The sequence below is a fragment of the Camellia sinensis genome, chromosome 3 (genome assembly GCF_055761805.1).
Source record: "Camellia sinensis isolate YWXY chromosome 3, ASM5576180v1, whole genome shotgun sequence".
Classification (NCBI taxonomy): domain Eukaryota; kingdom Viridiplantae; phylum Streptophyta; class Magnoliopsida; order Ericales; family Theaceae; genus Camellia; species Camellia sinensis.
In genome coordinates, this window is record NC_138963.1 from 113,817,657 (window position 1) to 113,841,701 (window position 24,045).

Consider the following 24,045-nt stretch of genomic DNA (forward strand, 5'->3'; position numbering starts at 1 on the left):
ATATATTTTAAAAATTTTACATATAATAAATAAAAAAAATTATACATATTAAGCATATTCCCAGTGTGTCATGTCCCCCATTTTTAGAAAATTTGCGTGTCCGCGTGTCCGTATCGTGTCCATGTCATGTCTCGTGTCTGTGTCAATGTTAGTGCTTCACAAGTCCCCACAGAGGGTTACAAACGAGCCGAGTTTTAGTATGTTTATGCTTGTTTATTAAGATTTTAACGACTTCGAGCTCGAGCGCAATAAAAATTTTACGAACCGAGCTCGAGCCAAGTTGGCTTAAGCTTGACTCGAGCTCGAACCTGTTCACGAAGCCTTAACAAGTCAAAAAATTTAAAAATTCATACCTTACGTATGAGACTAAAGTTACAATTAACACTTCGATTGTATAATTATATATACAATATATATAAATTTACTAAAAAAAAAGTGAATATTTTATAAAAATAATAATATTTACCACCACCATTATATAAATGTACCATCTATAGTTAACTATTATTTATATTTATATTTTTTTAAATATATAAATAACATATTTATCTTCTTTTCTTTTTTTTTACATATTTTTACATTATTCAATATATAAATAATAAATGTTAACCGAGCCAGCTAACAAGCGGAGCTTACGAACCGAGCTTTAGTATGTTTGGGCTTGATTATTAAAAATTTAACGAGTTCGAACGCAAAAAAAATAAAAAAATAAAAAAATTAACAATCCGAGTTCAAATGAGCTTTTGCCGAGCTGAGCTCGAACTTATTCACGAACGGCTCTGTTCATTTGCAGCCCTATGTCCCAAGTGTCCCAACGTGTCTGACACATGTCCGGAGCGTGTCCGGGCCGTGTCCGCATCAGAGACCTGTACGTTCCCTCTGGAGAGGTCCGTGCTTCATAACTACCAGTATTATGTAATGGAAAGCGAGCGGAGGAAAAAACTAAATGATAACCCATTTCATCCCTTTTCTCGCTAAAGTAGATGAAACTTGTGCAATGTGCATATACAATCAGAAAGATAATACCCAAATATAACACTAGAAGAGCAAATAAATATAAAATAGATTAGCTGAAAACCAAATTATAATGGACCCATGAGAATTGACCTATAACCATAAATGTGACAACTACATTGGATAAACATCTGAACTATAATGATGCTGCAGCACCATTCCACAATGAATCACTCACCACTACCAAATATTAGATAGAAAATTTAAATGATTCTCAAAAAACCCAAAGCACAATCAAGGATTAATTCATCGGGATATTGCCTACTTGAAGAATATCAATTAATTCAATAAATAAAAAAAAAAACAATATTCTTGAAGTAGGCAAAAAAGCCCTGTCCGTACCAATGAATTAATAATTTCCATATTGTGCTTAGGGACCATTCATTAGATATTTTACAGTAGCTCTCAAGAGGTAAGAAATGCCTGATAGTGGTACCAAAAAATTCAGAAAGGAGAAATTAGGTCAAGTTTTAAGCACCATTATTTATATGATACCATTTTTATATTTTAGAAAACTCAACAAAGTCAAAATTAATAAAGTAAATCTGCACACAGACTATGGCCTTGTCTGTTTAGAGGATATAAAGGCGGATATAGCGGGTGGACAGATATTATATGATGTAGGGCCTACGTGTTTTTTTGCCTCCCTATATTTGGCATTTGGTTGCTCCAAATAAAGGGAGTCCAAATACCATCTCCCTCAAAAGTGGGGGATATGCAATACCACACTCCCTATGGTATTGCATATCCCCCAACCCCGGATTAGATTTAGCATTCATCCAGGGCCATAGGGATTCTTTTAATGAGGTCATCCTAAAAGCAAGTTACTGATTACTTCATGTTTTAAGTGAAATGTAGGCAGCGTCACAAATTCTCAAGAAGCACACAGTGGGTACAGCATTACAACTCAAGACTAAGATAGAGCAAAAAAGAAGTGAAGGATGGTTTATCAAGGACTCTGCTAATGGATCATACAGTACGGCTAAGAAAAGCAACAAACAAAACAATGAAGTTAATTTAGATTTTATAATAAACTGGTCGCTATCAATAACAAGTTATTTGAAGTTACGATGTTTTCTAAAGACAATAATACAAAACTAAAAGATGTTAAATTATTTCATAATCCTAACTGTGGGAGCCGAATAAATGGCAGAATCAGAAGCATACGCTCTAGAAGGTAGACATTACTCGGCTCTAACTTGCACGATCAGGAAGCCGAATACAATAAATAAGCCGAGTAACTATTGAACTATGGGGCCGAATAAATAAGCGGATAGTGAGCGAAAAGTGGACCAGGCCCGAGACCCTAGAAACGAGTATAAATAAAGGAACAACAGTCTAAGGAAGGTATGTGAGAACTATTACACTTAACTTAAAATATAAGTAATTCAGAGTGTAGAAACTGACTTGCCCGTCGGAGTGCTAATTCCGGCACCCCCGACCGGAGTGTTAATTCTTTTTCAGGTGAGTAGCTGAGGATCATTAACATCCCCCAGGATCAGAAGAGTATTTCCAAACCACTTCACCACAATTGGCGCCGTCTGTGGGAATACTCAAACACATCCATGGCAGGCGTAACGGAAGACCCTCCGATAGTCACTGATGAAACCAAACAGAGAGACGACCTCACTCCAACAAACATGTTGGACCGGAGACTATCCCCGCAAGACGCGCTTTGAACTTCGCCTCACCCTCGACTTCAGAGCATGAGGCAATGCAAGCGATCATGGAACAAGCAAAGCAAAACGAACAGAGGTTGGAGAACATGATCGCTGAAAACAAACGTCTCTGTCAGGATTTGGCCTTGGAAGTGGCGAACTCCAAACAAACTGTACGCCAAGATCCGGAACGACCTGTGAGGGCAGGTGGTCGACGACCTTGAGCCCGACAACAACACACTGATAGTGACTCCGACTCATTATCCCCGGAGCCTAAGAAGAAGAGACGATCTGAAACTTCCAGTTCCTTTGAAGAGAGTCCACGTATAAGACATAAGCGCAGAAGAAACAGTTCAGATGAAGAAGACCAGCACGATCCCTTTGTACGACGGATCGCCAGGGCGGTTCTACCCAAAAAGTTCAAAGCTCTGTCGTTCACTCTCTATGATGGAAAATCAGACCCCACCGATCACATCCGTCACTATAAGCAAGCCATGACATTGCATGCAGACGACGAGGCCCTTATGTGCCGAATATTTCCCAGCAGTTTGGGACCATTGGCAGTCAGGTGGTATTATAAACTAGAGCCGACTTCGATCAAAAGCTTCCATCAGTTACAGAAATCCTTCAGGGCCAGATTCATCACCAACGAGGTCCAGTCGAAACAAGCCGACTCTCTCTGGGCAATGCAAATCCAGCTAGGAGAAACACTAAGAGCGTATTCGGCACTCTATTGGGAGTGCTTTAATCTTGTTGATGACGCTTGCAACGACTCCATGGCCATCACCGCCTTCAAAATGGGTTTGCATCCTAACAGCGCTCTCCGCAGTTCTTTGACCAGAAGACCCCCCAAAATGGTCTGGTCGTTGATGAAGAAAGTCGAAGAATATTGCAAAGTCAAAGATGACGCTTTGCGGGTTAAAGCCGGAAGCACGGCCAACAAGATAGCTCCTTCTGAAATTGCTCAGCCAATAAATTCTGCACCACCTCAGAGCCCTAAACCACGGCATCGGACCAAACGAGACAAGAGACGGGATTCCCGCCGATCAAGCGACCATTGCTCCCACTGAGAAAATGAACAACTGCAAGTTGACAGCAAGCGCACAAGGCGCGCCGACAAGAAATATACGGAGTTGACAGAGCCGATCAGTGCGGTTATGTCCAAAATCCAACACCTTCCGTTCTTCAAATGGCCGTCGAAAATGGTGGGACCTCCCGACACGAGAAGACGGGATAGACGGTGTGAGTATCACAAGGACCATGGCCATGATACTGAGAGTTGTTATGCATTGAAGGATCATCTGAAGGAATTGGTACAAGATGGTCGGCTACAACAGTACGTCCGAAAAGGTAACCCAACCAAAGTAAAAGCCTTAAGACAGGATTCACCTCCGCTCGACGTAATCCACATGATATATAGCCTGCCAATGTCATCGGCGGTGCATACGATTCAATTAGGTCCCGACCCTCAAAATCAACTCACTCCGGCTAAACGGCCCCATGAAGCTGCAGGCATTACTTTTGATGATTCAGATTTGACCGAAGTGACACTGCCCCACATTGATCCCTTGGTAATTGAGTTACGCGTAAACCGATTCACAGTTGAACGCGTACTCATTGATCCGGGGAGCACATCGGAGGTCAAGTACTACAAGACATTCACCAAACATGGCTTCTCCGAATCGGATCTCTCTCCGGCTCCTTATCCACTGTTCGACTTCAACGCCAATCTAGAGTACCCATTGGGAAAAATCACACTACCCGTTCGAGCGGGCTCCCGAATAGTGGATGTAGACTTCTTGGTCGTCAAGCCGCCATCGCCGTACAATCTCATCATGGGGCGATCTTGGTTGCATGTTATGCAAGTCGTGCCAAGCACCTATCATCAGCTACTACGCTTCCCGACAGAACGCGGCATTGAGCAAATCCGTGGCTCTCAGAAATCAGCACAAGCATGTTATCTCCTTGTTCAAAAGACACCGAAGGAATTGCAAGTGAACTCTATTGAGGTAACAGATCGGGAGAGACTCGACGATGTTGGGCAGCTCCCAAATGAAAAGGCCACGAAAGACCTAGATCGAGTCAAAATCAACGGCAACCCAAACAGGTTCTTCATGGTCGGCGCCTCTTTCAATCAAGCCGACAGACAGCAGCTAATTTCCTTTCTGCTTGGCAACCTTGATGCATTTGCGTGGACTCCATATGAGATGCCGGGTGTGGATCCGTCTGTTTCGCAACACCGTTTAAATGTTAACCCTAAATGCAAGCTGATCATTCAGAAAAGCCGACGATCAGCCGTAGAGTACACTGCCGCAGTTGTTGAAAAGGTTGACCGGTTGCTTGACGCCGGGGGAATCAGGGAAGTGACTTACCCTACATGGCTCTCTAATACTGTGGTTGTGAAGAAGAAAAATGGGACCTACCGAGTCTGTGTTAATTTCGCGGACCTAAACCAAGCCTGCCCCAAAAACCGTTTTCCTCTCCCCAAGATAGACCAACTGGTAGATGCTACAGCACGTCATCAGCGTATAAGCTTCCTCGATGCCTACAGAGGCTACCATCAAATTGCCATGCATCCGGAGGATCAAGACAAAACTGCATTCCTCACCTCAAGAGGAACCTATTGCTATAAGGTTATGCCTTTTGGGCTGAAGAATGCAGGGGCAACTTACCAGAGACCAGTCACGACCATGTTCAAGGAGCAACTCGGCCACACTATGGAAGTATACATTGACGACATGGTGGTCAAATTCAAGGAAGAGCAGAATCATATAGCCGATCTGGAGGAGACATTCGGCATTCTACGCAAATATGGAATGAAGCTGAACACTTCTAAATGTGCGTTTGGGATCGGTTCTGGCAAATTCTTGGGTTACATTGTCAACCACCGAGGAATCGAAACCAATCCAAGGCAAATCACAGCAATCCTAGAACTCGGCTCCCCTCGATTGGTCAAGGAGGTTCAGAAGTTAATGGGAATGGCCGTCGCACTTAACAGGTTCATCAATCGTTCCACGGACCGCTGCCGACAATTCTTCCATACACTACGGCAGGACAAGGCTTTTGAATGGTCCACCGAGTGCGAAGCCGCCTTCAACGGCCTCAAAACCTACCTCCGATCAGTTCCACTCTTGACAACACCTTCGGCAGGTGACCTGCTCATTTTGTATCTGGCAGTTTCCGACCGGGCCGTTAGCGCCGTACTGATAAAAGAAGAGCTGGGGGAGCAACGGCCAGTATATTATGTGAGCAAGGCAATGGTCGACGCCGAAACACGGCAGAAGCATCAGGAAAGAAAACTGATGCATTACTTCCAAGGGCATAGCATCGGGGTGTTAACAGATTACCCCCTCCGATCAGTACTACGCAGTGCGGAAGCATCAGGACGCGTTTCAAAGTGGGCTCTTGAACTCGGCCAGTACGATATTCTGTTTCTTCCTAGAACCTCAATAAAGGGCCAGGTGCTTGCCGACTTTGTGGCCGAATTCTCTGGGGGTCTTGCCGACTTCAAGTCTGATGAAGTTCGACCTAAGCCGAACTGGAGAATCTATGCTGGGGACATTTGGCAGTTGCACTGTGATGGATTATCCAATCAATGGGGCAGCGGTGCCGGAGTTGTAATCATGGCTCCCGACGGCACAATAATTGAGCAGGCCGTCAAACTCGGCTTCAAAGCATCAAATAACGAGGCCGAATACGAAGCCCTTCTGGCCGGTTTGAGGAATGCACACCTTCTGGGTGCTCGGCGTTTGCTAGTATTTTGCGATTTAAAATTGGTGATCAATCAGCTAAAAGGGGAGTACGCAGCCAAAAATGACCATATGGCGGCTTACATGAAATCAGCTAGCGCCTTGCTGGCCAAATTTGACCATCATGAATTGAATTAGATAACACGTGACCAGAACACACATGCAGATGCCCTAGCTTGCCTAGCCTCCGCCATTAACTCAGAGATTAAACGGACCATCGAAGTTGGTTTCATCCCGGAGCCGAGCATTGGCCCTTCGGAGGAAATACAGGTCAATGTCATAGAGTCAGGACCGAGTTGGATGGACCCCATTGCTGCATTCCTATCTTCCGAACAACTCCCAGCGGACAAAAAAGAAGCGCACAAGCTGCGAAACAAAGCCCTGCGATACTACTTGGATCCGCAAGGAAGGCTTTATAAAAAAATCCCTTTCTGGTCCATACCTGGAATATGTACACCCAGACAAAGTCGAAGAGCTTCTGACTGAAATACATGAGGGCAGTTGTGGTGCCCATTCTGGCGGGCGCCCTTGGCCCATCGAGCTATAACGCAGGGGTATTACTGGCCGACAATGAGATCTGATGCCGAATGCTATGTGAAGAAATGTGAACAGTGCCAGAAGTTCTCCCCGTTAACCCATCTGTCTGCTGAAGAGTTGAGCTCCATTACCAGTCCCTGGCCGTTCTCCCAGTAGGGACTTGATATCGTAGGACCATTGCCAAGGGCCCCAGGGAACAAGCGATACTTGATCGTCGTGACAAATTATTTCACAAAATGAGTCAAAGCGAAGGCATTAACTCACATTCGAGATGCTGATGTTCAGCGCATTGTATAGAGAAATATCATAACACGATTCGGCATTCCAAGAGCTCTAATTTCAGACAATGGCACCCAGTTTGATTGTGGCGTTTACCGAGAGCTGTGCAGTAAGTATGGTATCCGACCTTACTTTTCTATGCCGGCTTACCCACAAAACAATGGTCACGCCGAAGCCTCTAACAAATCCATCTTAGACGGCATCAAGAAGAGACTGGAGGAAGCCAAAGGCAAATGGGTCGAAGAATTGCCGAGTGTATTGTGGGCTCATCGAACTACGCCAAGGCGATCCACTGGAGAAACGTCGTTTGCTCTATGCTTTGGAACCCAGGCCATCATACCCTTGGAAATCGGCCACCGAACCTTGAAATCGCAAGTTTTTGATATGGGCCGGAATGACATGATGCTGGCTTTGGATTTGATTCTGATCGAAGAACGAAGAGACCGTGCCCTTGCGTCCATGACGCGGTACCAGCAACAGCTTACCAAGTCATAATCAATGTGTTCAGCTGCGCCGCTACACACCAGGAGAGTTGATCCTGAAGAAAGTACTTCCAGCTACCAAGAAGCCGGCGGATGGAAAATTGGGTCCAAACTGGGACAGCTCTTATCAGATTGATTCGATCGCAGGAGTAGGGGCATATCAGCTCAAAGACATGTCAGGAAAGAGTCTACCACGGCCTTGGAATTCAACGCACTTGCACAAATTCTATCATTAAACCCGACCTGTGGGGAATGATATTAGTCCTGAATGGCTCACCATGTACACACTCCACTTTTGTTATGCAAAGATTCATGTTTACTCACTGTGCAATCTAGTTCAAAAGTGTTCCGATAATAGCCTCTGAATTCGGAACGCCCTTCGTGGATATCACGATTGGCCAATTAAAGTCTTCGGATTCGGAGCCCTATCGGCGCATGACGCCTTTGGGCGATTAAAGCCTCCGAATTCAGAACGCCCTTCATGCATATCACCATTGGCCAATTAAAGTCTCCGGATTCGGAGCCCCATCGGCGCATGACGCCTTTGGGCCAATTAAAGCCTCCGAATTTGAAGCGCCCTTCGTGGATATCACGATTGGCCAAATAGTCTCCGGATTCGGAGCCCCATCGGCGCATGACGCCTTTGGGCCGATTAAAGCCTCCGGATTCGGAGCACCCTTCGTGGATATCACGATTGGCCAATTAAAGCCTCCAGATTCGGAGCGCCTTTCGTGAATATCACGATTGGCCAATTAAAGTCTCCGGATTCGGAGCCCCATCGGCGCATGACGCCTTTGGACCGATTAAAGTCTCCAAATTTGGAGCCCCATCTGCACATGACGCCTTTAGGCTGATTAAAGCCTCTAGATTCGGAGCGCCCTTCGTGGATATCACGATTGGCCAATTAAAGTCTCCAGATTCGGAGCCCCATCAGCGCATGACGCCTTTGGGCTGATTAAAGTCTCCGGATTCGGAGCCCCATCGGCTAATGACGCCTTTGAGCCGATTAAAGTCTCTGCAATCGGAGCGCCCTTCGTGAATATCACGATTGGCCAATTAAAGTCTCCAAATTCAGAGCCCCATTGGCGCATGACGCCTTTGGGCCGATTAAAATCTCTGGATTCGAAGCCCCATCGACGCATGACGCCTTTCGACCGATTAAAGCCTCCGGATTTGGAGCGCCCTTCGTGGATATCACGATTGGCCAAATAGTCTCCGGATTCGGAGCCCCATCGGCGCATGACGCCTTTGAGCCGATAAAGACTCCGGATTCGGAGCCCCAACGGCGCATGACGCCTATGGGTTGTCTCTGGATTCAGAGCCCCATCGGTGCATGACGCCTTTGGGCTGATTAAAGCCTCCAGATCCGGAGCGCCCTTCGTGGATATCACGATTGGCCAAATAGTCTCCGGATTCAGAGCCCCATCGGCGCATGATGCCTTTGGGCCGATAAAGACTCCGGATTCGGAGCCCCATCGGCGCATGACGCTTTTGGGCCGATTAAAAGCCTCTGAATTCGAGGCACCTTCGTACAAGCCGTATAAACAAAGGCTGAAATATGCATTTTCAAAAGGCTGAAATATGCGTCTATTCAAAATGGAATAGTTCAGGCCGCACAAGCATAGTCTAAAACGTGCGAACATTCAAAGTATAATGTGTCCTCAGATAAATCGATTGGCATCAAGTGTGTTAAAATATATCATCACCTACCACCTCCACTCAACTCACCTACCACACACACTCACCTACTCCCCAATCCTCTCCTATATAATGAGTACCTCACCATCTGTAATTTATACAATCAATCATACAAATCAATAATCAATCAATCAATAATACATATATGTTTACATGGTATCAGAGCCATAAGATTTAGGCCTATACTCCTTTCTTTCCGGCGGGCAGCCGGCCGGCAACCTTGCCTTCGCTGCCCGCAGGAGTTTGTCAACACATATCACAAACACATACCTTTACTCTTCTTCACCACTCACCAATAGTTTCCCTCTCCGAATCGAAGTCATCTTCCTCGTCATCAATTTCCGGCGGCTGCGAAGATCAGCAAGCACAGTCGCCACAGATGATACCACATCCTTCTCTTCCAAACACCGCAGATGATACGCCATCATTCTCATCATCAGAGTAATCGTTGAAACCCTTTTTCCCACGAAATCATTTCCCACAAATTCTGCTTGCTGTAGCCTCCACAGCCCATTACCACCATATTGCGTCGCCGGCCTTTCGCCTCCTCGCGTCACTGCCTTCCGTCGCCCTCTTCTATCTCAGGTATTGAAGGACCGAACACCGCATACCAACAACATCATAACAACTCTCGTCATGCTCGTCACGATCTGGACGGCTTTGATCCTCTCCCTCGGTCTCCACACCTCACCACTGCTTCCAGTTGTGACGGACCAATGCCGACCATGTCGCCTATGCAACGCGGCGTCGTTCTACCCAGCAGTTTTGCCGATTTCTGAGGACATTGAGGTTACCGTCGGCAACTGTTATGCCTGACCCTACTGTCATTTTTGTTGTCTTTTTGGAGAGCTCGAATGCTCAACAACAATGGCAGATCTTGCAAGTAAACCAGACACGGAGGGAAGTGGGCAAGACCAAATAGAATACTACAATGATAATATTATGATAAAGAATAGAATAGAATATTATCAATGGAGATCCACCAACCCACTGATTGAATATATATATATATCTATCTATCTATATATATTTGTTTAATAGCTGGCACCACACCCAACCATTTCTCTTCTTTTCTTTCTTTTCTTTTCTTTTTCTTTCTTTCTTTGCTTCTCCCACCGCCCCACTCCAACCCCTCTTTTCCTTTCTTTTATTTTATTTAAACAATTGCTGTCACCCACTCACTTCATTTTTTTTATTTTATTTAAAAAAAAAAAAAAAAAAAAACAATCGCTGTCGCCCATCCTCACTTTCTTTAATATATATTTTTTTATTATAATATATTTTTTTTTTATCCCTACTTTTATTTTATTTTATTTTATTCTATTTTTTTATCTTTTGTATAATACTGCAACATTGATTAAAAAAAAAAAAAAAAAAAACAGAAGAAGAAGAACTGCACACCACACTCATTTTATTCATGTTGGGGCTCACCCCGATCACCATTTTACACAAAAAAAAAAAAAAAAAACAAACCACCCACATCCACAGGTGGGATTTTTCTTCTCTACTCTGCCGCCGGTCTCTTCTTCTTGCCTCCGTCCTGGGCGGCCCTTGCCGGTGTTGCCTCCATGTTTCCCACTCCACTGGGCATGATCACTCCCCCATACTCCTCCACTGCAGCATATGGAGGACCTCCAAATCGGAACATCACGGTGGCCTTCCGCTTCAGCTCCTTGTTTTCTGCCCTTAGCACGCTTATCTCTGCTCGCGCATCCTTATACATGCGTTGGAGCAGAGCCAGCTGGGAGTTTAAATGCTGCACCTCATTTGTCCTACTCTGCAGCCGGTTCGACAAGTTTGTGACCGCCGTCATGCTTTCCACACATGCCTTCAGAGTATACTGATTAGCCTCCACATCCGTTTGCACTGCCATTTTTTGCTCCACCGACCGCATCGGAAAGTTCAACGGCGCAAAACCGGCAGTGTTTGGTTGAGGTTCACTGGCCACCGTACCCGTTATCTCTCTTGTTGACTCGTTGAGGTCAGGAAAGAGAGTCAGCAGACCACGGGACGACGAAGCCATTTTCTCTCGCAACAGAGTGTTACAGACTCTCTCTCTCAGCACAAGGAACTCTCTTTCTCAGCAACACGAAGGATTTTTCAGAGGTTTCTCTCAGTTTTTCTCTGCCTCCGCCTCTGCCTTCGTCTTGGTTATATAGCCAAGGCAGCCACGCGCATCGCGCGCCTTTTGACGCCCGACAAACTGGCACGCCTTTTCATGGCACATTTTTTGATAAAGTGGACACGCCTTTTGATGGCACGCCTTTTGATGAATTGGGCACGCCTTTTGATGGCACGCCTTTTGACAAAATTAGGCACACCTTTTGAGGGTGCAACTTTTACAAGGGTCCGACAAGACTCTGTAAACTGTCCCGACATAGATTCCGGTTAGTTTCTACAAGGGTCCGACAAGACTCTGTAAACTGTCCCGACATTGATTCCGGTTAGTTTCTACAAGGGTCCAGCAAGACTCCGTAAACTGTCACAACAACTGTCACAACATTGTCTACTACAACGGTCCGACATGACCCCATAAACTGTCTTCTACAACGGTCCGACATGACCCCATAAACTGTCTTCTACATCGGTCTGACACAACCATCCAGTGTCCTCTACAACGTTATGACCTTTCAGTGTCTTCACCAACGGTCTGACACGACCATACAGTGTCTCCTATCTTTTTTTATTTTTATGTATTTTCTTGTTTTGCTCCTCTGTACGCTACAAATTGAAAATTAAGCGTTTTATTAAAATCAGCCAATAAATACATAATTTCTACATAAGCATTACAAGGTCTTCTTCTCTTCGACGGCTCCCTCATCATCACTTTTCTCAATTTCGAAAGCAGAGAATGGGAAATCATTCTGTTGGTACAACGGCAACGCCGAATTCACACCTGCTACCTGGAGAGCATCAGCTTCCTGAAATGCCTTGATCCAGCCGTACATAAACCCACGGTTTTCACATTGGCAAACTTCTTCAACGAGCCGCTCCTTGGTCTTCTGAATTCCAACCTTTCAACCGTCATGGAAGCCTTTCTTATAGGCCGCTGCCCTCGCAATTTCGATCGCAAACATGCTAGCCGTGTTCCGATCGGCAAGAGCATCACTTATCAGCCTTTGAGTCATCCTCTCTTCCACAATCGGGTTGGGATGGCTAGCTGATTGAGACTCGGCGGACTTGATTTTCCTTAGCTCACGCTCGGCCTTCTCCGCGCGAGCTTCTAACTTCTAAATGCGTTCATCTCTCTGCTCTATATCGCGCTGAGGGGCGCGGAGACACATGCCGATTTCATAAGAGGTGTACAGCCCCGTGAACGCCTTCACGAAACACTTCGAAATCCTGCCAACCAACCATCAACTGCTGGACCTCGGGTGGAAAAATCTATCGAGCGAACTCGACTGCCACATTTGGATCTCGAACGATCGAATCCGCCTCTGCCATGGGTCTATTCCCCACGAAGACCGCAAAACTCAATGGGCGTGGATTCGCGTCAGATTCCCTTCCGGAACGGGGTTGAAGAGATCTGCCCTATGGCTGCTTGTCCTTCCTGGGCGACCTACTTCGACAACGAGGAGATTGTTGTCTCTCCCGATCCCTCAAAGCCCTGCTCCCCATGCACGAAGGTTCACCACTTCGACTCATATCTCCTCCCAGCTCAGCTAGCGTCCTCGCTTCCCCTCTGCTGTTGAAAAAAAGTCTATTCGACATTCGCACTTGTTTAATCTTCCTCAAAGAGCTGGACTGAGTTGCTGACTGAGCACATAAACAAGACCCTCGTTCATGAAGTACACGCCCATTTATTCCCTACGAGGGCAGCACCTCCAAGGCAATCTCATTAGTATTGAAACGTCAACAGCCCGGCGCCGACCGAGCCATATGCCCCAATCGCCCCATCAACCACTGTTATTCGGCGTTTAATGTTCATGAACCAGGGTAGATTCATCAATCTAATCGGCTTGAGTGCCCCAGCCGCTCCACAAATCGATTCATCAGGACAATATTCATAAGTAACGTGTTATTCGGCGTTCTACGATCATGAACCAACTGGGTCAAGGGCAGATTCATCAATCTAGTCGGCTTGAGTGCCCCAGCCGCTCCACGAATCCATTTATCAGTACAATATTCATAAGTAACGTTTTATTCGGCGTTCCACGTTCATGAACCAACTGGGGCAAAGGCAGATTCATCAATCCAATCAGCTTGAGTGCCCCAGCCGCTCCACGAATCGATTCATCAGGACAATATTCATAAGTAACATGTCATTCGGCGTTCTACGATCATGAACCAGCTGGGGCAAGGGCAAATTCATCAATCTAGTCGTCTTGAGTGCCCCAGCCGCTCCACGAATCCATTTATCAGTACAATATTCTTAAGTAACGTTTTATTCGGCGTTCTACGTTCATGAACCAGCTGGGGCAAGGGCAGATTCATCAATCTAGTCGGCTTGAGTGCCCCAGCCGTTCCACGAATCCATTCATCAGTACAATATTCATAAGTTCGTTTTATTCAGCACCTTATGAATTCATTTTGTTTATGATTAAATCAGATCCATTAATTTAATCGGCTATTAAGTTTGCCGTCTCACGTAATCGTGACATTTTGTTCTAACTGCTGATTCTCATAATTATGTACTCATACAGCAAACAATACAAGAAATAACTTGAGAGCATATATAAGCAATAACTTGAACGCATAGAAAATTTTCATTCATAAATTGGGCGCTAGCAGCAGACATTTTACATATGAAATTTCAAAAAATATGAAAATCAACTAACAAAAAACATACATTGAAATTAAAAATACATAACAAAAATAATTTGATACCCAAAATCAATCCTCGGAATCAGACTCTAGCGGCTCAACGTCCACTTGCTCGTATGGAATCAACATGTCCAATGTCACTCTAACAGCAGCAAGGGCTTTGAGCCAGCCATGTTTGAATCCCCGATTCTCGAACTTGGGGACCTCTTCTACATAGTTTTTTAGAGCGGCGCTCTGCCCAGCCTCGAATGCTTCGAAAGCCTCAAAGTCGACTTTTTCCTTCGTCGCCTTCAACTCTGCCAATTCGGCCTCCAGCTTGGTAAGCGCCTCCTTGGCTAACTTGAGCGATTCCTCACTCGCGTTTGCCCTTTCCTCAGCGTCCGATCTGAGCTGGTCAGCAATCAACGCCCTTTTCTTCTCAGCTTCGGCTGTGCACTCTCCATTGTGGCTCTCATCGCCTCAAACTCGGCCCTGCTCCTCTGACCGTCCACTTCCGACTGCAAACGGTCAATCCTTTCCACGGCATCATGCTGGCGGCGGCCTAATTCGGCGATCCATCTGACCGTCTGCAAAACAAGTTGGGATCGTCAGACACCGTATGCAAACAAAATCAAAACAAGGAGTTGGGATGAAGTCACCTACCAAAAGGGCCGATTGGGCAGCTAATGCTATGGCCACCAAATCCGGCTCGGCGCGAAAGGCTGCCTTGTCAGCCGGCAACGAGACTGAAGCAACCAAGCTCAGCGCCACGGTTGGATCTTTCAAAGCCGACGCGTCAGACGAGATCGGCATGTTCTTTGTTTTTGGTTCAACAACAAAAGGAGCGACCACACCAGACTCCTCCAAGCGTGGTCTTTTATCAGCAGGGCCCTCTACGGAGACGGCTTCGCTCTCGTTTGTACGCTTTTCTCCCCGATCTTCCGAAATCGGCTGTTTCTCTGTAACCGGCCGCTCGGCAACCTTTTCTACCTCGACCTCATGAACTTGAGCCATTTCCTCGACAATAATGGGTGCGGGAGATTCAATCGGGCAGGTCCAAAACGGGTGGCCTCGGCTTTCCGTCGAGCGGCCATGCGTTCGACATTTCTCTTTTGCGCCATCTGCGTGAGATTTTCCCCGGCAATACCCTCAAAATAAGCGCCGGATAGGTATCCCAAATTTGTAAAAATATCTCCGAAGGAAAATTCCGCCGGACCCGAAGTGGACGGTGAGTTAGGCTGGTTAAAACCGGCTGCCTCAAACGCTAAGTTTAGAGCCTCGTCGACCTCTTCGGCCTCCGCAGCAAACTCTTTCGTTGGTTCGGCAATTACCTCGACCACCGGCTCTACGTCTTGTTCCGAATCAGAAGCTTCGAAACCAATTTGCCTAAGGGTCTTAAAGCTGGGGAAGATAAGGGTCGTAAGGTGTTGTTCGCCGAACGGGATCGGAATGTCGTCCGCGGCCAAGAACGTAGTATAAGTAAGCTCGTACCGCAAGAGTATATGAGCGGCTCTCCCTTGCTTCTGTACGTTTGGACGGCCAAAATACTTGAGTGCAGTCTTAATTTCCGCAAAGACTGCGTCGTCAGCCGAGGTCAGAATATTCTTCAACTTATTGCCTGCAAAAACAAAGGATTAGACTTGAAGAAAAAGCCGAATAAAAGAAAGATCAATAAACACAAGGAGTTACACGACAACCTAGTTCACCCCTCTTTCTGGGAATTGGGTCTAGGCGATCTTCGCCCTCGCCGAATTCCCAGTTGCCTCGGACATTGACCATTACATTGTCAACTCGTTTGCCAGAACTGGCAAGCATGGTTACCAAGTGATGGTCGGTGTCCTTGGCCCTGAGAAAGTAGCGCCCGAGCCGACCGGAGGATTTAGCTAAAGCGTAGCAGTGCCGAATCGCCGGAATGCCAAGGTTGATCCTAAGGCGCTGGTTCAATTCTACGATTCCCATTATGATTCGAAAGAAATTCACATTGGGTTGGGAAGGAATCAAACCCCAATGGCAGAAGACGGCCCTAAAAAATGGGTGTAGGGGAAAGCGAACCCCGCCCTCCGCAATGGATAGGAGAGGAAAGACGATGGTATTTTGGTCATCCCTCTCCATATCAAGAGTAATTTCCATCACTAGAGATATATGGACATCATCAGCGATAGAAAAATGTCGCCGGAACCCAGAAATACGACCCTCGGAAAGGAGGTCTTTCAAATGCTTAGCCATTCTAGTAAGGACTCAAGGGTATTCTAAATCAAAAATGAACACAGAAAATAGGATTACAAAGAGAAGAGAAGAAAACTTACGAGAGGCAAAGAAGACAAGGAGAGACGGGAAGAAGTTGCAGAAGACGCGAGACAGAGAAGGGATTCCGGCTGGCAATCCAGGAGGCTCGAATATTCAAAAAGTATGCATTCGAAGAGACTGGAGTTTCAAATCATAATAAATGCAAAAGATGCACGAATGAGGCGGGAACATATAATGATGACCAAAAGGCGTATGTGTTCTGACATTCACATCGGGATTGGTGAAGCCGCCTAATTTATGTTTCTCTTGACTTTTCAAATTCGAAACCAAATACACCAATTAACTGCCGTCAATGGGGAGTTTGGGGGGGGCAATTGTGGGAGCCGAATAAATGGCAGAATCAGAAACGTACGCTCTAGAAGGTAGACATTACTCGGCTCTAACCTGCACGATCAGGAAGCCGAATACAATAAATAGGCCGAGTAACTATTGAACTATGGGGCCGAATAAATAAGCGGATAGTGAGCGAAAAGTGAACCAAGCCCCGAGGCCCTGGAAACGAGTACAAATAAAAGAACAACAGTCTAAGAAAGGATGTGAGAACTATTACACTTAACTTAAAATACAAGTAATTCAGAGTGTAGAGACTGACTTGCCCGTCGGAGTGCTAATTCCGGCACCCCCGACCGGAGTGTTAATTCTTTTTCAGGTGACTAGCTGAGGATCATTAATGTCCCCCAGGATCAGAAGAGTATTTTCAAACCACTTCTCCACACTAACAATGCACAAACATTCTGCATAATATTTTCCAGGAAAAAATCCATTTTACACCCTTGTGGTATGACCCAATAGCACTTTACCTCCCAGTCTTTAAAAATAGTCATATACCCCCCACAAGGTTTGAGACTAAAATGTAATAATAACTCCGTTAACAATAATTAGAGAATGACCTTAATACCCTCAACTATCTTTTCTTTTATTTTCCTATAATGTTTACATCTAATTTCTAACTCCAAAATATCCAGACCTTGACATGAGTCCTAAAGCAATAAAAATTTTAATCATCAAAGCACTGGATCAAAACACTTGCACTTGATTTGTAATTACCAGTTTAGCTGGTAACGCCATATCTCAAACTCAAACAGAAACAGCATAACAATCAAACAATAACTCATTTTCAGAGCCATTTTCTGCAACTCCAAAATGCAATCAAGAGGCACCACAATTATAGCTATTGTCTAATTCTTTTTTAAAAAAAATCTCCTTTACTGGATTCAATTTCTGAGCATTACCAACTGCTACACTGCAACGTACAATTCATCTTTATGATTCAAAACATCTTCATCTTGACACCAACAGAAAAGAGATCAAAAAATTAAAAAAATTAAAAACACATCTTCAGTCAAATGAGTTTCTCTTAATAGCCATGGAATGTCTTTGGAATCACCAATAAAAAAGTATCAAGAAAGGTTCACTGTACAATATTTTTGGGTTTGTGTGAGGTGTGTGTGTGTGTGTGTAGAGCCTTTTTGGAATTGTTTTGAAATTCAATTGGTTTTTGTGGGGGTTGCGTAGATCCAAAATTGAAAATATGAATAAGAGAACATAGGAGGGGGGTTGTCACAGCAGTTAGTTTGCCAAGCCCTGCGGTCTATAAATAAGAGAAAAGAGGAGGGGTGTGAATTGAATTTGTAAAAAATTGTGTTCGTCTTTTTCATTAATGAAAAGTGTGCTCTACCCTGCGAAAGCAAAGTGCCTGTTTCCGTAGTCTGGTTAATATGTTCTTGTTGATTACCATTTTCCATTGAGGCTCGTACCATGGGGGCCAGGAGAGGGGGTGACGGGGGATGCCAGGAACAAGGGAGGCGATGGTGGGTGGTAGCAGAAAAATGGTGGGGGAGGTGGCGAGAAGGAGTTGATGGGGTTGGTGGGAGGGGTAGATGGGTTAGGGTTTTGGGTTTCAAGGTAGAAGTTGAAAGGCAACGTAGAAGATGAAGACAAGGTTAATTTTGTCTTTTCACAATAAACTTTGACTAAATTTTTTTATTTGCCCTCTCTCAAGGCATGTAAGATACACATTCCGTCAATTTTGATAGAAAATGTAACTATAGCACTTTGGTCCAAAAACACATGAAAGGTATGTGGCTATTTTCAAAATACAGGAGATAAGGTGGATTTTACCCTATTTTAAAACAGCACCAAAAAAAGGCATACATGTTAAATAAATCTTTCTAACAAGGTGATATAGAGAAATGCATGAAGTGAACAAAGAAAAAGAAAAAGAAAAACAAGAACAATATGAAATAGAGCAAACTTCTCTGAATTTTGTTAGGCTCAATCAATGACTCCCTAGTCTCAATGGCTAACAACCTTATTTACAAGGGATGTTGCGCGCTAAATGGGCCCCTTTAAAAGACCACGTTTTGGTGAGGCCTGACTTTTCCTCTTTCTGTCGTTTGTGTAAACCATTATGATTTCCAAGGCTTTAGAATTCATATGCTGATGGATTTGTGCACTTTAACATAGTATTTGTAATATATAGTATACTAGTTGTATAAAATAAGAAGGGCAAACTTTACTTTACCCCTTATGGTATAGGCCATGTGCGGATCACCCCCTAAAGTTCGAATATCACCACATAACCCCCCTATGATTGATGGAGTGAAGTGCATAATTAGTTTTTCTATCTATTCTAACAGGCTATGCAATACACGCGAGGGTTGTGCAATTGGTCATGGAAAGATGATTTTTCATCCGAATTAAATGACTAAAATGACCTCATCTTCATCACCAATTTCCAAAGCAGCCTTTCTTCATTTTTCAAAACCCAAATCTGGAAATCTGTACGAAAAAAAAAAAAAAAAAAAAAAAAAAAGAGTAAAATTACAAACTCCCACCAATAGCTCCATAATCAAACCACTCCTAGTGAAAGTAATCAATTAAAAATGTTTAACAAACAAATGTTTAAGTTTGATCAAATCAATTGATGTTAAATTATGACAACTAAATAAAAAGGAAAACAAAATTTGAATCACCAACTCTAACATACATATATATATATATATATATATATAACTGCAAATTGTATCAAAAACATATATATGCACAGTGAATAATATATATATAATTTGTATATATATGTATATTTATAACCTGTAAATGTATATATATTATCCAATCATTCAATATTCTACAAATCAATTTAAAATCTAAATACTAAATACCTAAAATCATTCACAGCGATGGGTATCTCTCTTCTTTCTCATCCAAGACATTGTCATTTTGATCGTCTTCGTACACTTTGTATATCACCTCTAATGGTGCTCGCACATCCCATTCGATGAACGATTCGGCGTAGAACGGGTTCGGATCCAAACCCATTTCTATTTTGAACTCAGAATTTGATTCGATCGAGACCCATTTGCGATCTTCGATTGTCGAATCATGATGATGATGATGGGTTTGTTCTGGTTCGGTGGAATTTCATATATCAAAACCCTAAGTTCTCTCTCTTGTTCTTCTCAAATGCACAACTGTTGAAGAAGAAATGTTAAACAAAGGTTATATATACAAGGAAAAAATAGTCTTTTTACTTCTGATGTTAACGGTGATAACTGTGCACTTCACTCCATCAACCACAGGGAGGTTATATGGTGATATTTGAACATTAGGGGGGTGATCTGCATATGGCCTATACCATAGGGGGTAAAGCGAAGCTTGTTATGGTAAAAAAAAAAGTAATTGAATTTTAATACTTGACCAATTGAAGATAATTTCTTTATGCGATAGGCTCTTCTCCGGTCTACAATATAATTGAAGAGTGTTATTAAGCCGTGGTGGGCCTTGATCTGAGACCATTTCGATGATTCAAATTGTTCAATGTATAGATCTTGTTGAGTATATCATTCCTGCAAAAAAATCAAGTTATTCGGATATCGATAGCCATTTTATTTTTAAAAATCATATGCCAATGGCACAAATCTAATCTGATCAAATGGCTATCGATATCCAATCAATCTAATTTTTTGCAAGAATTATATACTCAACAAGATCTATACATAAACGGTTTGAATCATCGAAATGGGCCCAAATCAAGGCCCTCCACGGCCCAACAACACTCTTCAATTCAATTGCAGACTGGAGAGGAGTTTATCCCATTTCTTATATTGTGAAAATAGTATTTCATAACGAAAAATGTAAATAAGTCCAACAAGTCATTATTTTTATTCTTTTCTAAAATTTTTGAACTATGAAATAGAACTCATATAATTCAATTTTCTAACCATCAATTATAATTCAAGTTTCTTTTATTAATGTGAAATAATTAGAGATCATTTATAAAATCTGTTACTAATTTTCTATTTCATTAGTATTTCACAATGTATACTAAGATGATCTCTATCAATCCATTTCATTAGTATTTCACAATGTATACTGAGATGATCTCTATCAATCCATTTTCATTTATATAAGAGATACATGTCACTTCTTTTTGTTATTTTATTTTAAAAATTAAAGACAAACGAACCTTTTTTATTAATAAATTATCAATTCAATTAACAATCAATTAATAATTCAAATAATTTTATTATTATATAGTAAAGCAATTAAGAATTTCATTTTTCAATTAATTTTGTTAAATAAAATATTTTGACAAGGGAGTATTTGTAATTTTTCAAATCACAAGGGACAAATCATATGTTAAGTAAATTTCAGAAAGCGTATTTGCAATTTACCCTATTTTTTACGACTATTCTAAATATTAAAAAACTACAATATAGAAAGGTTGTTGATTGTGGATGAATAACTCAAGAAATGATTACTCAAAAGCACATTGGTTTACACAAAACAAGAGAAATAAGCAAAGCATGAGCCAAAATGCCACCGTGTAAAGAGCAGCAGTAACTGCTGCCCTTAGGCGCAGCAGAATCCCCGGACCCCTACTAAACACAGCAATTCATGTCCAAATTACAAAAATTAATTGCCCATCACTCAATGATTATAGAAAATTCAAAAAATTACCAGATTTGGAATCTAGAATCAAAAAGAAATTTTTTAGAAAATCCTAGTTAAATTTAGAATTCAATTTCAAACCAATAAAAATATTATTTCCAAAAATAGCATCTGCAAGGCAAAATGTAGTTATAAACATAAGACAAAAGAAAGGTAATAAATGTTTAAGGACAGATACCTGATACTGGTCTGCCCACCTGTGTCACCCAAAACACCACTATCAGAAGAAGAAACCAACAAAAAATTTCTAATCCAACAACAAACAAAGTAGACAATTTCTTGTATCCTATTTAGGGAACAAAAAAATGGACATATAATAAATCCAAAAAATAAAATAAAAAAAAAGATCGGAAAAGGAAAGGAAAAACTTGTGCATTTAGAATGTCCCAAAAAAAAAAAAAAGCCCTCACAATCTCGCATAAGTCATAAGGATGGATGGAACTGTGCTAATACAACAAGGATGTTCATGAATTTGGTGAAATCAATTTTTTTTTAAATTAAAAAAACAAAAAAAATGAAGCAGAGCTCGCAAGCTATACAAGAGTAAAATTAGAAGCAAAACAACAAAAATCATCTTTGATCACCCAAGCTATTTACAAAATCAAAAAACTGACAAAAAGGTTACCCACCCACTCTAAAAAAAAAAACTACATAAAAGACTTGATCATTCTCTTTTCATGAATTGACATCTCCACTGCATCAAAAGATTGGAAATTCTTCCCCTTCCAATGTAAGGCATAAAACAGAGCTTGCAAACCATACCAGTGACTCCTACCAACCCTTCAACCTCCCTAACTGGCCAACAAAACTATTACCAGAAGACCTAGTAAATTCCAAAAAGCAGAAGCTTCCCAGCAACACCACAATGAAAAAGCAAACACTCCGAAACTCCCGACGGATGGCCAGTAGCCCAAAGAAAAAAAAGAATCAGTTACATTTTTCATATGATACCCTCCTACAGATAGACTAAAAAACTGAACAAAGTTCTTACATAATTTGTTTTCATTGTGTAGGTACATAGGTCCAGCCATGCCACATGGTACCGCCACATCAACACCACATCACCCCTTGGGTGGGTTCACCTACAAGAAGCTTGTGCCACATGAATGCATCCCAAGACAACATGTGGCCCAATCGGGTGCCCAGAACCTTGAGCTCATTCAGTCCACTTAGCCCTCCAAGAGTCCCAATGAGCATGTTTCGATCTCCAAGATTAAAGCTCACTCCTCATGCTATATAGGCTAGAAGTAGGGCCTAGGTACCTCACTCAGGTTCACCAGAGGGAATAGAGACTAGAGTTCAAGGGTTCTTCCAGACAGTTGTCAAGCTCCCATTTGAGACAAGGTGTGTTCCAATCAATCTTAGAGAGGGGCCTTGACCAAGACATGGGACACCTTGATGCCTGTATCATACCTACCCCCGGAGCCATTATGGTTCAATAGATGCTGACATAACATACGTACCAACCACCTACATATGATATGTCCCCCAATGCCTTATTGAGGTTGCAGAATTGACTGAAGTCCCCCCATTTTTCTCAACCATAGAGGTTGAGCGACCTATCCTCAACTAAGTTGGCTCTCCCTAGTGCGCCACCATATATAAGGGAACCTTGTACACATTGATCATCACCTTGCTCTCCACTACCACCTTTTCTCTCTCTTTTAAGGCTTCCTTGACTCTCTCGTCTCCACCTTCAATGGTCTCCAGTCATCTTAGCATCGGCCATCTTCCCATAGGGAACTTTTCAGCCAACTCAACTCCTACCATCCACACGTTGTTTGCTTGTAGATCTCTACCATCTCTTGCTCTCATATGATCATGTTTCACAGACCTTCAATTGTTGTTAATTTTAATTTTGTATGATATCAAAATAATTGTAAGTTAGACATTGCAAAAAATTGGAATCAAATTTTAGGGTTCTGTTAGCGTTTTAATGCACGTGTAATGTACACATAGCCACACTACAAATAATAAGAATTCTCGTTTCTGGAATCCTAAACCATTTCCATTATGAACTCATCTAAACATCAACACAAAACACAACTCCATCAACATCCATCTTTGTTGTTAGTGTTATTGTTGTTACTATTTTTTCACTAGTTTGACCTTAATACCAAATCAAACCAAACCAAGCCTTATGTCCCATCAAATGGGGTTGGCTATATGAATCATTCTTCACCACTCGATTCTATCAAAGGCCATTTGGTTAATCAAATTAAGGAGATTCATATCTCTATTTATTACATTAGCCCACGTCTATCTAGGTCTGCCCCTTCCACTAACACTTCCCTCTACTGTCACAGTATCATATCTCTTCACTATTACCTCTTTTGGTCTCCGTTGTATATGACCAAACAATCTCAATCTATACCTCTGTAGAAATTTAATGTATAAAGAGAAAAAGAGAATTGTATTATTGATTGATGTTTGTAATTGTTGATATTTATTACAATAATTCATGATTCCTATATATAGAAGAGGGTGAGTGTGAAGTGGGTAAGGAGTAGGTGAAGTGGAGGTGGTAGTGGTGTAGTGGGTTAGGTTTAGTGGAGTAGGTGAGGTGGTAGTGGTGTAGTGGGTTAGGTTTAGTGGAGTAGGTTTAAGTGGGTGAAGTAGGTGGAG

At 42.8% G+C, this 24,045-nt stretch overlaps 1 protein-coding gene across 1 annotated transcript in view; it reads right to left on the reverse strand.

Moving 5' to 3' along the window:
• The window catches only part of LOC114296091 (ADP-ribosylation factor 1), a 45,693-nt gene that overhangs the window by 11,692 nt on the left and 9,956 nt on the right, over positions 1-24,045 (reverse strand). The window contains exon 5 of the mRNA XM_028240386.2: positions 21,599-21,617. Coding sequence (XP_028096187.2) covers positions 21,599-21,617 — 19 coding nt within the window. The remainder of the gene's footprint in view (positions 1-21,598; positions 21,618-24,045) is intronic.